The 15,000-nt window shown below is 36.0% G+C and overlaps 1 protein-coding gene across 1 annotated transcript in view; it reads left to right on the plus strand.

Annotated features, from left to right (window-relative positions):
• The window catches only part of LOC143034950 (uncharacterized), a 41,030-nt gene that overhangs the window by 15,648 nt on the left and 10,382 nt on the right, over positions 1 to 15,000 (plus strand). Inside the window, exon 3 of the mRNA XM_076201298.1 lies at positions 5,992 to 6,113. Coding sequence (XP_076057413.1) covers positions 5,992 to 6,113 — 122 coding nt within the window. The remainder of the gene's footprint in view (positions 1 to 5,991; positions 6,114 to 15,000) is intronic.

The raw sequence follows: 15,000 nt of genomic DNA on the forward strand, positions 1-15,000 counted from the left end.
ATTCTGGTCAACTATTTCATCTTCACCATTATTGTACTCTTCAGTCTCTTCTCCTTCAGAGTCACTGTCATTATCCAGGGATGTTGGATTAGATAAAAAGTGGGAGGCTTCAGTTTCAGAGCATCTTCTTCTCTTAGAAGGATGGACTGTGTGCTTGCTTGCAGCTTTGCCTGTCGAATAGCCTACTTTGGCCTTGCTTTGGAGTTGGATGAAGTACAACTTTTTGTCATCAGCATTGAGCCATTCACCGTGGACTTTGGTGATATCGAACAGTTCTTCTAATGGCTCAAATTTTCCTTTCTTTGTACATTTGTCATACAAATGAATCACTTGTTCAAGCTTGGACCGTATTGCTTACTCGGAAATGTTTGGAAAATTCAGTTTCTCTCTCCAAAGTAGTGTCACCTCGTTTGATAATTCTGCTACTCTCTCCTTTCTGCCTTTAATTGATTTCCCAAGAAACTGGTACCGACCAACAATCTGCTCCTTGAGTGGCATTCGGCTTCTGCTGGCCAGTGAAGTTTCTTCGACAGGCACATGACCTCTATGTGAATGGGACTGGAACTGCACCAAATTTCTCCTCCATTTTTCCTTGTTCTTTTGAACAACTTCGAAGCTTTTTTTGAATGACATACTGCTCAAAGTCGTAAAGACTCTACTCTGAAAATCAAAACAAAAATAAGAAACAATGAACATATAGAAGTTTCTAATTTGTGTTTTCATACTGATGCTATGTAAATCACGTTTCTAAAATTGAATATAAAAATTGAAAAGTGTGAATTGGATAATTTTCACTGTTAATGTTATAATTTGTTTGAGGGCCAGTTCCAACCTGTGTTTTTATCTTATTCTCTGATGAATTAACACTCTTTAATATCGTAATAAAGCATGAAATACTCGATGAACACAAACAAAATATGAAATAATTCAGGATCAGCTGTGTCAGCTGATTATATAGACCTTGAAGAATACTCGTTCTTGACGGTAGTTTTATTAACCACAAGAACGAGTATTCTTCATGAACAAAAACATCTCATCAATAAGGTAATATCGAAAAAACCGTCAGCACGCTATGTTCTAAGCGTCGGTGTTGTTAGATCTGCCACATGGATGCACCTGTACTCGAGTACAACCTTACAGGCCTGCACCAATATTTTTACTGTTATAACTCGTTTTCAGGGATAAGTTTACCCTTCCTTTGTGTTTTATATTTTTCTCTGATATATTAGCACTGTCTAATATCATAAAAGAAAACACTAAACATGTATAGTAATACATAAAAGATGTGATATTTTGACAGAGCAGGGATGATACTTACTTTCAGTAGATTTAAGATTTTATTGTTTACATTAGTAGCATCAAAGAAAAAGGGATTATTTAAATATGAAAGAAAAAGTATCTAATGTACAGGACTACAGGTAAACTGGGTGAACTTTTTTAAAGATAGCTCAAAAGTGAGTTTATTTCAGCTACTTATGCATAAAAGCTCATCTAAATATGATACAGGAAATTGTTTTTGAGAAAAAAATAAAAAAGTTATATCCTTAATATATATATGTAATATACATATATATACATATATATATATATATATATATATATATATATATATGTATGTATGTATGTATATGTATATATATATATATATATATATATATATATGTGTGTGTGTGTGTGTGTGTGTGTGTGTGTGTGTGTGTGTGTGTGTGTGTGTGTGTGTGTGTGTGTGTGTGTGTGTGTGTGTGTGTGTGTGTGTGTGTGTGTGTGTTTGTGTGTGTGTGTTGTGTGTGTGTGTGTGTGTGTGTATGTGTGTGTGTGTGTGTGTGTGTGTGTGTGTGTGTGTGTGTGTGTGTGTGTGTGTGTGTGTGTGTGTGTGTGTGTGTGTGTGTGTGTGTGTGTGTGTGTGTGTGTGTGTGTGTGTGTGTGTGTGCTTTTGTGTGTGTATTATATCTACATACCAAGGGCTTTTTCCCCCTTATAAGGGAGGTAGCCAAGTCAAAGGCACGCGCCCACTTCCACCCATTCCATTCCCGTCCACCACCCATGCTTACCTTTCATCTTAGCTCTTCGTGGATGAAGGGTCATCACTGCCTCCTGCCCACTGCCCGGGTCGGAAGCAATGCAGCAAGACAGAGTACATCTACAGCAAGGCTACTTCACTTAATCGGCGACCCCCCCCCCCCCGCTCTCCGTCCCCTCATGCGGAAAACAGAAAAGATGGGAAGAAATCCCTTCTGGCTTCGTCAAAGTATCACCATACACAGTCATTCTCCACTCACCCCTATCTCCTGCCTTCTCCCTTCCTTATTTAACAGTTATTCCCCTCTTACTCAAAGCCCCTTTCAGTCCATTCATCCATCTCATCCAAAGTCGTCCCCCTCAAGTGCACTCTATCCATCTCTGTCTTCCACACGTCTTTTACTAATCTTCTTTACTCATTCATTTCATTTGTCCAAAACATTCCAATATTCATTCAACTGCCCTATTTGCCATTTCCTTTTCCACCCCTGCTCTCCTCCTTGCCTCTTCATTTCTCACTCTACCCCACCTTGTAACCCCTCTGATACTTCTTAGACACTTAATCTCAAACACATTTAAAACTTCTCCTTTCTACCTCTTTCAAACGCCAAGTCTCCGCTCCATACAGTTCCGTCGACACCATTGCCCCTCCCTTTGCATCTTTGCATCCTTTACCAGATTCCTAGTTTCTCATGTCACTTTGTACTTGCTTCTCCTGATTTGCGATTTGCCTCTGCCTCCATTTCATGCCATATGCGACCTCAGATACTTAAAACTATCCACTGTCTCCAGCCTCTCTCCTAACTTACTTCCAACTCGCTGCCATCCTTTTTTCTTGTATACCTCATCATCTTACTTTTACCCACATTTACCTTCAACTTTCTCCTATTGCATACCTTTCCAAACTCCGTCTCTGCCCTAACCCCCTCTGACCCTACCACAAACACAGTATCATCCATAAACAACAACTGTCTCATCTCTTACTTCTATCCATTACCTTTAACCATCCATGTACACATTGAACAACCATGGCAACATGACAGCCCTGACGCAACCCCACCTTTAGCTCAAACCACTCGCTCTCTCCATTTCCAAATCTAACAGTCTCTACTACTATCGTAAAAATTGCTGACTGTCCTTAACAGCTTTCCCCCAATCCTATATATCTGCAGTACTTCCCACAGTGCCTTCCTGTCTATCTTGTCATGAGCCTTCTCCAAATCCATAAAGGCCAAAAATACATCATTGCCTTTTGCCAAAGCATTCTCACAAATCTGCATTACACACAAAAATCTGATCCACCCATCATCTACCTTTCTGAAAACCACATTGCCCCTAACCAATTACTCCCTGTGCTCCTTTCCTACTCTTCTCAATTAAAAACCTCTCATAACCCTTCCCAACTACACTCAACAGATTGATCCCCATACAACTACTGCAATCACTTTTCTCCCCTTTTCCTTTGTAAAGAGGTACTATACAGGCACTCCTACAGTCCTCTGGTATTCTCCCTTCCCCTAAAGCCTTATCACACTGGGCTATTTTTCCTCCGACTTTTGGAGCAGATTTACAGCTGCAGCTTATGAGAAGGAATCTGGTATGCTGGAGGAAAATAGCCAAGTGTGATAAGCCCTGAAAGGTGGTTATCACACTGGAATATTTTTGCTCCAACCTCCGGTTAATCGGCGGTACCGCCCAGTTCCAGAACATTTTCCGCCATTGAACGCAGTGTGACAATAATAAAGATATGTTATGGCGAAAATGCAGATAATATTTGACTCCCTCTTGTATCATTATTATTATTATTATTATTATTATTAATTATTATTATTATTATTATTATTATTATTATTATTATTATTATTATTATTATTATTATTATTATCATTATTATTATTATTATCATTATTATTATTATTATTATTATTATCATTATTATTACTATATTATATTATCATTATTATTATTATTATTATTATTATTGTTACTATTATTATTATTATTATTTATTATTATTATTATTATTATTATTATTATTATTATTATTATTATTATTATTATTATTATTATTATTATTATTATTATTATTACTAGTATTATCATTATTATTATCATTATTATTATTATTATTATTATTATTATTATTATTATTATTATTATAATTATTATTATTATTATTATTATTATTATTATTATTATTATTATTATTATTGTTATTATCACTATTATCATTATCATTATTATTGTTATTATCATTATTATTATTACTATTATTGTTATTATTATCATCATTATTATTATTATTATTATTATTATTATTATTATTATTATTATTATTATTATTATTATTATTATTATTATTATTATTGTCATTGTTATTATCATTATTATCATTATCATCATTATCATTATTATTATCATTATTATTATCATTATTATCAGTATTTTTATCATTATTATTATCATTATTATTATTATTATTATCATTATTATTATTATCATTATTATTATCATTATTATTATCATTATTATTATTATTATCATTATTATTATTATCATTATTATTATCATTATTATTATCATTATTATTATCATTATTATTACTATTATTATTATTATTATTATTTATTATTATTATTATTATTATTATTATTATTATTATTATCATTATTATTATTATTACTATTATTATTATAACTATTATTATTATAACTATTATTATTATCATAACTATTATTATTATTATAATTATTATTATTATTATAACTATTATTATTATTATAACTATTATTATTCTTATTATTACTATTATTATCATTACCATTATTATTATTATTATCATTATTATCATTATTATTATTATTATCATTATTATTATTATTATTATTATTATTATTATTATTATTATTATTATTATTATTATTATCATTATCATTATCATTATTATTATTATTATTATTATTATTATTATTATTATTATTATTATTATTAATATCATTAAAAAGTGTAATGAGGAATAGACATTTGGGAATGGATGCTAAGAGGAGACTGTATGAAGGAGTGATTGTGCCAGCAGCACTGTATGGGGCGGAAACATGGAACATAAGAGAAGAAGAGAGAAGGAGTTTGAATGTGTTTGAGATGAGGTGTCTGAGAAGTATGATGGGGGTTACTAGGCTAGATAGAGTGAGAAATGAGGAGGTGAGGAGGAGAACGGGGGTGGAAAGGGAGCTGGGAGATAGGGTTGATGAAAGAATATTAGGATGGTTTGGACACATGGAAAGAATGAGTGAAGAAAGACTAGTAAAAGAGGTGTGGAAGGCAGATGTGGAGGGAGTGAACATGAGGGGGCGTCCTAGGATGAGGTGGATGGATGGGGTGAAGGGGGCTTTGGGGAAGAGGGGAATGTCTGTTGAGGAAGGACGGGAGAGGACAGAAGACAAGGGTGAATGGAGAATGGTTGTATATGGATGATGTTGTGATAGCATGAGGTGGAATGGGCGGGTGGATGGGGGGTGAGGTAGTATGTGTGAGCAAAATTTGACGTAGCCCGAAGGGATTTCTCCCCGTCCTCTCATTTTATGCAATGGGGGGACGGAGAGGGGGGGTCGCCGATTTAATGAAGCGGCCTTGCTGTGGATGTGCTGTGTCTTGCGACACTGCTTCTGACCCAGGGCAGTGGACAAGGTGCAGGGATGACCCGTCATCCAGGAGGTGCTAAGATGAGAGGGAGGGTGGAGGGGTGTGGAGTGTATTCAGGGATGGAATGGGTGGGAATGATTTTATGCCTTTTTCTTTTTGGCTACCCCCCCTTGTAAGGGGGAAAAAGCCTTGGTATATGTATGATGTATGTATCATTACTATCATTATTATCATCATCATTATTATTATTATCATTATTATCATTATCATTATTATTATTGAAGACTCATGTCGATAACATTTTATTCATCACTCTTCCCACGTCGACAGAATACACCTTGAGCGTCCACGACCCATCTACCGGAGTTCCAGCGAGGGAAATCGGAGAGGGGCCCAAAGCGGAACCGCGGGGCACCACTGTGGAGACAACATTCATCTCAATACGCTCCATAGTGAGTAGGTGGTGGTGGAGCAAGAGGAGGAAGAGTAGGAGGAGGAGTATTTGGTTAAGAGGAGGAGAAGGAAGAGGAATAGGTGGTGGGAGAAGAGGAGGAGGTTGAGTAGGGGTTAGCAAGGGAGGAAAGGGGGGGGTGTAGAGGAAAGAGAAGAGGAAAGGGAGTGAGAGGAGAAGGAAGAGGAATAAGAGGAAGAAGAGTCGGAAGAAAACTACGAATGAGACAAAGATTGGGTCTAATGATGAGGATAATGATGAGGACGAAAATGTGGATAATAATGAGGTTAATGATGAGGAAAAGGATGAAGAAAAGGGGACTGGAAAAGGACAAAGCAAATGAATAGGCAAAGGAAGGGGTAAATGAAAATGGAAAAAAGAAAGATGAAAATGAACAGAAAGAGAAAAAGCAAAGGGAAAATGAAGAGGAAAAGAAAAAGGAAAAAAAGAAGAGGAAGACGGAAAGGAAAAAGGATAAGTTTGCCAGTCAGGATATTGATGACCCTCCTATCAACTCCATAGTGATATTGAAGAGTTGTTACTGCATCTTGGCAATCATGTTTTCCTTTATATCCTGCAAGCAGTTCCTTGGCTGGGCTCTTCGTACATTCAATAAGGGACGAGCATATTTGGTGAGATCATCAAGGTAGTGCGCGTGATCGGCAGCGTGCTGGTCTCGCATTCGCTTAGTTGTGGGTTCGAATGCCGCACTCCTCTCCAATTCCAAGACCTGCCCCAACAGTCCCTAAAGCGCATCATAGGGCAAAGACGACGGCTTCGGCCGCAACTACGGGCCTCCTGGCTTAGACTCGCCTTTACCACCAAGGTTAGGCCTATTATGTACTAGGGAGGTAAATTGGTTCCAAATTTTGGTTCGTTCTAAGTGGTTTCAGTAGAATTTTGCTCATCTAACGCCAGCCAGTTTCAATTTGAAGCCTAAACTGTTTGTGCTCGCGAGTCAAAAAAGGGGGGTCTGTTGTATATTGTTAGCTTTTATGTATTCATCTTCCTGTCGTTGTAATCCAAATGTTTCTCTTGACCATTTACCAGGTTTCTTTGCTTTATACTCGTTACTACATTCATGGTTGTATTACACAAAGAAATCCATCAATTTCCCCTCAAATGCTCTTTGTGTGGTCTCTGACTTATTTATGAAAAATCGATATCTTTATTGCAAACCTTCTTTCTAAGCACATCAGGCATGTACCAAACCTTTCGAGTCGCTTTCCATAATGATTAAGTAAACCAGACTGATCGGTCTTTAAACTCAATCATGCCTCTCTTGGAAATTTCAATGATTGGTAAACAACTACAAATGATGAACTAATTTAAACGTAATGTTGGTTTTAAGGTCAACTTATAGTAATAAAGGGGTAACTCTGACACAGTACGTAATGTTTTAAACATCCATAGCTCTGACTCGTATGTATGTCACTAAAGTTATTAATGTAGTGACTTCTTCAAACTCATATTGTCAATACCCTATACGGAGAAGAAGAACAAGAAAAGGGAATGAAAAAAAGGAGGTTTAGGAAGAGGCCAAGAGAAAAACAAGGATGAAGATACGCATAAGGATAAGCATGAGGAAGAGGGTGAGGATAAGGATGAAGATGAGGATGAAGATGTGGATGAAGACGAGGATGAAGATTAAGAAAATATTGACGACTAAAGGATGAGAATGAGGAAGAGGATGATGACGAGGATTGGGATGAGAATGAAGATGAAAAGGAGGATTAGAATGAGGACAATATTCGGGATGAATTTAAGAATAAGGATGAGGATTAGATTAAGGAAGAGAAAAATGAAGACAATTAAGAGAAAGAGGAAGGATAGTAAAAGAAATAGGAAGAGGAAAACGAAAAAGAGTAAGGAAAGCAAAAGAGAAAGGAATTTCAAGACGAAAAGAGGAATTGGAATGGGAAGAGATAGAAGAGGAGGATGTAGGGAAAGAGCATACATACATATATACATATACCAAGGCTTCCTCCCCCTTACTAGGGAGGTAGCCAAAAAGGGAAAGGCATAAAGTCATTCCCACCCATTCCATCCCTGAAAACACTCCACACCCCTCCACCCTCCCTCCCATCTTAGCACCTCCTAGATGACGGGTCATCCCTGCACCTTGTCCACTGCCCTGGGTCAGAAGCAGTGTCGCAAGACACAGCACTTCCACAGCAAAGCCGCTTCATTAAATCGGCGACCCCCCCTCTCCGCCCCCCCCCCCCATATAAAGGAGAGGACGGGGAAAGAGGAAAAAGCAAAATGGAGCAGAAGAGGAAGAATAAGAGAAAGAGGAAGAAAAAGAAGAGGAGCAAAAGGAAGAAAAAAGGGAAAAGGACGAGGAAGAAGGAGAGAACAAAAAGGAAGTGAGAGGGAGAAGAAAAGAAAAAATAAGAGAAATAAAAAGAAGAAAAAGAGGAAGAGGAACAGGAAAATAAAGAGGAAGATGACTAAGAAAAAAAGGAGGAAGAGAGTGAGATATAAAAAAGAGGAAGAGAAATAGGAGGATAAAGAGGACGAAAAAGATGAAGAGAAGGGGCAATAAGATAAAGGAAAAGGAAGATAAAGAGGAAGTAAAAGAGAAGAAGAAGACGAAAAGGAAAAGAAAGGGGAAGGGAAAAAGAAAGAGAAGGGTAAAGAGGGAAAGAGGAGGAGGAAGAGAAAGAGGAAAAGGAAGAGAAGGATGAAAAAGGAAAATAAGAGGCTGAGGAAGAGAAAGAAAATTAAAAGAAAGAAATAAATGAAAAAGAAGAGAGATGGAAGAAGAGGATGAAAAAAGGAAGGAGTAAATACTAAAGGAAGGTGAAGAGGAGGAGAAGTATAAAGAGAAAGAGAAAGTGAAAGAAAGTGAGGAAGAAGAGGAATGTATTTACACAAGACTGCGACCCGATCTTCATTGGGGATGAGGGAAGTAAGCTAACATCAGCATTAGCAAAGAAGAAGTAGTCAAACAAATTGATAGACTTAAAACTACAAAACTCCCGGCTCAAAGAGAAAATTTTCCGAGAATGCTTAAAGAGTGTAAATTTGAAATCTGCAACCGGTTAACAGAAGTATTTAGTAAGTCAGTAGACAACTGGATTCATACCTATTTCCTGGAGGCAGGCAAACGATGCTCCTGGTTTCAAAAAGAGAGATAAATCGTCTATGCACAACTACAGGCTAATCAGTTTGACGTCGGATATAGGTCAAATGGTGGAATCAATTATAGCTAATAGAATCAGAGATTACACCGAGACATTATTTGATTCGAGACTCACAGTATGGGTTCACCAAAGGGTAGGTCATGTGTAACTTTCTACTATCTTTTTACACTAATATCTGCAAGGCGCCAGATAACAATGATAGTTACGAAGATACTTATCTCGACTTTAGCAGAGCGTTCGACAAGGTGCCCCACCAGAGTCAAGTAAATTCGAAGCCCATGGGATAGAAAGAAAACTGTGTGAATAGATTAGAGAACAAACCAGTGACAGAGAACAGTGGTTCACCATTAACTGTGTCAAATCCAAATTGGGGAGTGTTACTAGTGCAGTTCCCCAGGGTTCGGTTTTGGGTCCCTTGTTGCTCACCGTGTATGTAGACTTGGACAATGGGATTATCATTGATATTAATAAATTTGCTGGTGACATTAAAGTAGAACGCCAATTTAGGTCAGAGGAAGACGCCGGACAACAGCAGGAAGCTCTAAATAAAACGTTCGCATAGTCGGTGAAAATGGAGAATGAACTTCATTATCTCAAAGTGCAGTGTGTTAGACGTAGGTTTATACAACCTAGAAAGCAGATATAGCTTACATATACACCTTTTTAGATAACACTGAATGCGAGAGACTTGGGAGTGCTAGTAAGTTTTGACCTTAACTCCAGGAAACAGTGTATTAGAGCCAGGAATAGACCTAACAGAGCATTAGGTTTCATTGCTAGGCCAGGACCGTTACAAATAAAAGTGGAGAGATAATTATCAAACTCTATCTGGCGTTAGTTAGACCCATCCTTGACTATGCTGTACAGTTTTGGTCTCCGTCCTATAGGATGGATGTTAATTCACTTGAATCTGTACAGAGGAGAATGACTAAAATGATCCATGGGCTCAGAAATTTAACTTACTTAAGCACCTTAACTTACACTCTCTGGAAAGATGCAGAGAGCTGGGTGATCTAATAGAATGTTGAAATGGATCAAGCGCTTCATTAAAGATAATGCAGACAAGGTCATCATATTAAAACGACAGTGTAGGACTCGCAGTAATGGATTTAAATTGGACAATTTTAGATTTAAGAAGAAACTAGGAAAGAACTGGTTTACCAATGGAGTGGTAACGAATGGGATAGGCTTGAAGTGAACGCTGAGATTAATTATCGGTTGTTTTAAGAAAAGATTAGATAATTTTATGAATGGGGATGATAGGTGGAAGTGGACATGGAGCTTCCTAATATAGGCTTTATGTTCTTAAGAGGGGGAGGAAAAGTATATACATATATATGTATGTATATATATATATATATATATATATATATATATATATATATGTGTGTGTGTGTGTGTGTGTGTGTGTGTGTGTGTGTGTGTGTGTGTGTGTGTGTGCATGTGTGTGTGTGTGTGTGTGTGTGTGTGTGTGTGTGTGTGTATGTGTGTGTGTGTGTGTGTGTGTGTGCGTGTGTGTATTATATATATATATATATATACATATATATATATATACATATATAGATAGATAGATAGATATATGTATATGTATGTGTGTGTGCATATATATATACATATATATATATATATATATATATATATATATATATATTATATATATATATATATATATATATATATATATATATATATATGTAACATTTAACTGCGTGTTACTTTGGACTAGGTGATGTAGGGAAAGAATGAAGCTAGGATTGATTTAAGCTCTTTATTCTGGTGAAAAGGTCTACGCGCGTGATGGCCGGCCCGAGTCCGAAAGAATACTGTGACCTAAGCCGACCTCACACGACTTAAATATCCTCCATGAATACCGAAATGTAGCCTCCTTCTGGCCGGGACAGAAATGCCGGGCATAACCCAGAATTGTTCTTTTGGTCGCATACAAATGCCTTTCTCAAAGGAGCAATATACCCGTAGCCCAAACATAAATGTTATAAGGCTGTCCTTAAATATAATCACAAGCGGCTGTTCATCCACATCCCGCGACAATACTAATATGCATATATACTGTATATGTATATATATATATATATATATATATATATATTATATATGTGTGTGTGTGTGTCGGGGGTGTCTCTGCGTGCGCGCGTGTGTGTATGTATGTGTGTGTGTGTGTGTGTGTGTGTGTGTGTGTGTGTGTGTGTGTGTGTGTGTGTGTGTGTGTGTGTGCGTGTGTGTGCGTGTTCGTGTTGAAGGGAGAAGCGTAAACACCAGACTCAAAGTGGGGGGTTTAATTCCCATCTTCAGGGGCGTGTGATGAGGTACAGTGATCAAAGAGCTTATTATATTGGCCGTAGTTGGAACTGGGAGAGGTAGTCCGCACTGCCGAAACTACCCGGGCTCCCCCTCCTCCTCCAGTGGCTACGAGAACCAGACAACTGGTCACAACCTTACATAGACAATTGTACACAATGGATCTCACATACATTCTTAAAATTCACAAAGAATAAATACAATAAAATGAAATAGATAAAATACGCACTCGTGTGACAAGCAAAAAGATTCAAGTCATGGCAGCGAGTACCAAACAACTGGTCATAATCGTGTACAGACAATCGTTCACAATAGTCTTCACATGCATTATTAAATTCACAAAGAAATAAAATAAACTAAATATAAAATAAATACAAAATATATACAAAAAATAAGTACAAAAATACGCATATGATAACAGAAAGAAACAAAACCTGCCACATTCACACACAATATCAACTCAAACTCCTATACACATAGTCATACGCTTTATGTTCATCCACGTCAGGTAGTTGATCACAACCTTGCACAGACGACTGCTTATCGTTGTTTCTATTTACATACATCAATCCGAATTGAAAAACCAAATGGAATACACATTTACACGAAAAAGGAAATAAATCCAATCACGTTCATACACACTGTAAACTCAACCTTATCAACACACAGGTTTGTGATCTTTGTGCACTTTGTGTTCTCTTACTCAAATTATTAATACTGATTAAACTTTATGTTGAGTCTGGCATCATGTTCCTTGAGCCCAAATAGATTGGGTTTAAGTCTATGCACCTATCTACGCTAAACTTTTTTGTCGTCCACGCTTCTAAGAATAACCTTTTCTTCGAGTTGTCTCTGTGTATCACTGTCGCTCCTTCGCAGTCTATGTTGTATTGTTGTATGTATGTATATATATATATATACATATATATATATATATATATATATATATATATATATGTATATATATATGTATATGTATATATATATATATATATATGTGTGTGTGTGTGTGTGTGTGTGTGTGTGTGTGTGTGTGTGTGTGTGTGTGTGTGTGTGTGTGTGTGTGTGTGTGTGTGTGTGTGTGTGTGTGTGTGTGTGTGTGTGTGTGTGTGTGTGTGTGTGTGTGTGTGTGTGTGTGTTGAGACATTCTGACAGCTTGACGTAAGTGGAGTAGGAAACACAGGAGTCTTAGTCTTGAGTTTATCAATGACTAGTTTCGCAGGTATGCTTTTTCAAAGGAATGAAAAAGCATACCTGCGAAACTAGTCAGGAATAAAGCCAAGACTAAGACTCCTGTGTTTCCTACTCCACTTACGTCATGTATATATATATATATATATATATATATATATATATACATACATATATGCATATATATACATATATATGTATATTTATGTGTATATATGTATACATGTATATATATATATATACTGTATATATATATATATATATATATATATATATATATATATATATATACAGTATATCTTTTCAACCACAAATCACTTTTAATTCCATGCCATCGCAGTCGAGACTGAAGAATCACTCGATGGAGGCATCCGTTGGAAATTGAAACGTGGACGAGGCGAGGATTCGATCCTAGATAACCCGTAACAAAGTTACAGTGACTTAAACCAATACGCTATCAAGAGAGATAGCGTATTGGTTTAAGTTACTGTAACTTTGTTACGGGTTATCTAGGATCGAATCCTCGCCTCGTCCACGTTTCAATTTCCAACGGATGCCTCCATCGAGTGATTCTTCAGTCTCGACTGCGATGGCATGGAATTGAAAGTGATTTGTGGTTGAAAAGATATATATATATTATATACTCAATCCTTGTCATTTGTTGTATTTGCATTCGATACGATATTTAGCACATTCACTAATGATTAATTAGCGAATAATAGTTTCAATATTTTGGTGATTCACGAAGCAGCCGGGTGTGTAGCAAATCATTCTGCCCTTAGGCAGTGATGAAAATTTAGCCTCTTTATCACTTGAGCACTTTACAATGTCTCCCTTGTGTTTGTAGTAACTTTAATAATAAATTTATAAAAACTACAAAATACAATGTGGATTTTCACAATCGATCATTTATGTATTGTGTTTATGTTTTGTTAATTCATGTGCTTCTACCATAATAATTTTTTTTAATGATTTACACTACGTATAAAAAATCATATTGTAGTTACTTTATGTTAGATAAGTATATATTATTAGGCTAATTCAGGAAAAAAAATTGTACGCACAGATTTTCACTCAGGCATTGATGAAAACTTAGCCAATTTTTTACTAGATCACTTCACAATTTTTTCAGGTGTTTGTAGCAACTTTTACATTTACTTTCTGTAAGAATATCGTTATCATACATTTAGGCTCCTTAAGAAACTAAGAAAAAATACAATAAATATTTCCACCATCTCTGTATTTCATGTCAAACATAATCTTAAACTTTCTCCATTCTAAAGTTAGTTATTATATTACCCCTAATTCTTCGCTCTTCTAATATTGACATCCAAATATTTCTGATGTATTCTCATATGTCTTCTCAGCAGCCTAAGAGGTCTTCTAGTCGCTGCTCTCTGAATTCTCTCAATTCTTCTTATTTTTCAGCCAAACCACCACTGCATATTCTACGCTGGGGTGAATCTGATGTTCAATTGTTTTTCTAACAACATCCTCACCCATATAATTAAATGCCACTCTTATGTTCATTAACAGAATAAACGTCTCCCCGCTATTTTTTTTTTTTTTCTTCTTTTCTTTTTTTGATGGAGGGACGACAGAGCATATGTAATTATGACTCCTAAATCTTTTTCCTGTTTTCCTTTTCTTGTCAGTTTGTTTCCCATTGTATAGTTCCGTGAATGCTTTTTGCTTTGATCCATTTCCAAAATTTTACATTTCATTGTGTTAAATCTTGCATAACTGTACTACTCTTTCCTCTTCTAATGAACACACGATTAATTGGTGTATCTCATCTATTAATTGTTCTCTATAATTCTAATAACCAAATTAAGATCCCAGCTAACTGAGGGCCTTTCAGTTTTAATCTTTCTAGACGTTCTTCCACTTCATACTCATCTACTTTTGTATGATATATCTCTGATCACTCCCTTCTTTTCTTCAAAGCCAACTTTTTTCTTAAATAACGACTGGAAGTTTTATCTACTATTTCAGTTTCTTATTCAGCTTCCTCAATTAATATCCCTTGAAGTTTTAGCATGTTTTTTTCTACTTTAACTTAAAAATAAAAATTTTATGCAATAACTTGAGCCCGTTATTACACATTTTCAGTTATTGGAATTCTTCTTTTGAATCTTTATCTTCTACTTCCTTAAATCTCCAATACCTTTTCTCTCTATTTTCTTTTGCTATCACGCTTCTTTTGTCAAGCACATATTTTTATTGTCATTT

The sequence above is a fragment of the Oratosquilla oratoria genome, chromosome 18, assembly GCF_046742065.1.
Source record: "Oratosquilla oratoria isolate Oo_2021 chromosome 18, ASM4674206v1, whole genome shotgun sequence".
Taxonomy (NCBI): Eukaryota; Metazoa; Arthropoda; class Malacostraca; order Stomatopoda; family Squillidae; genus Oratosquilla; species Oratosquilla oratoria.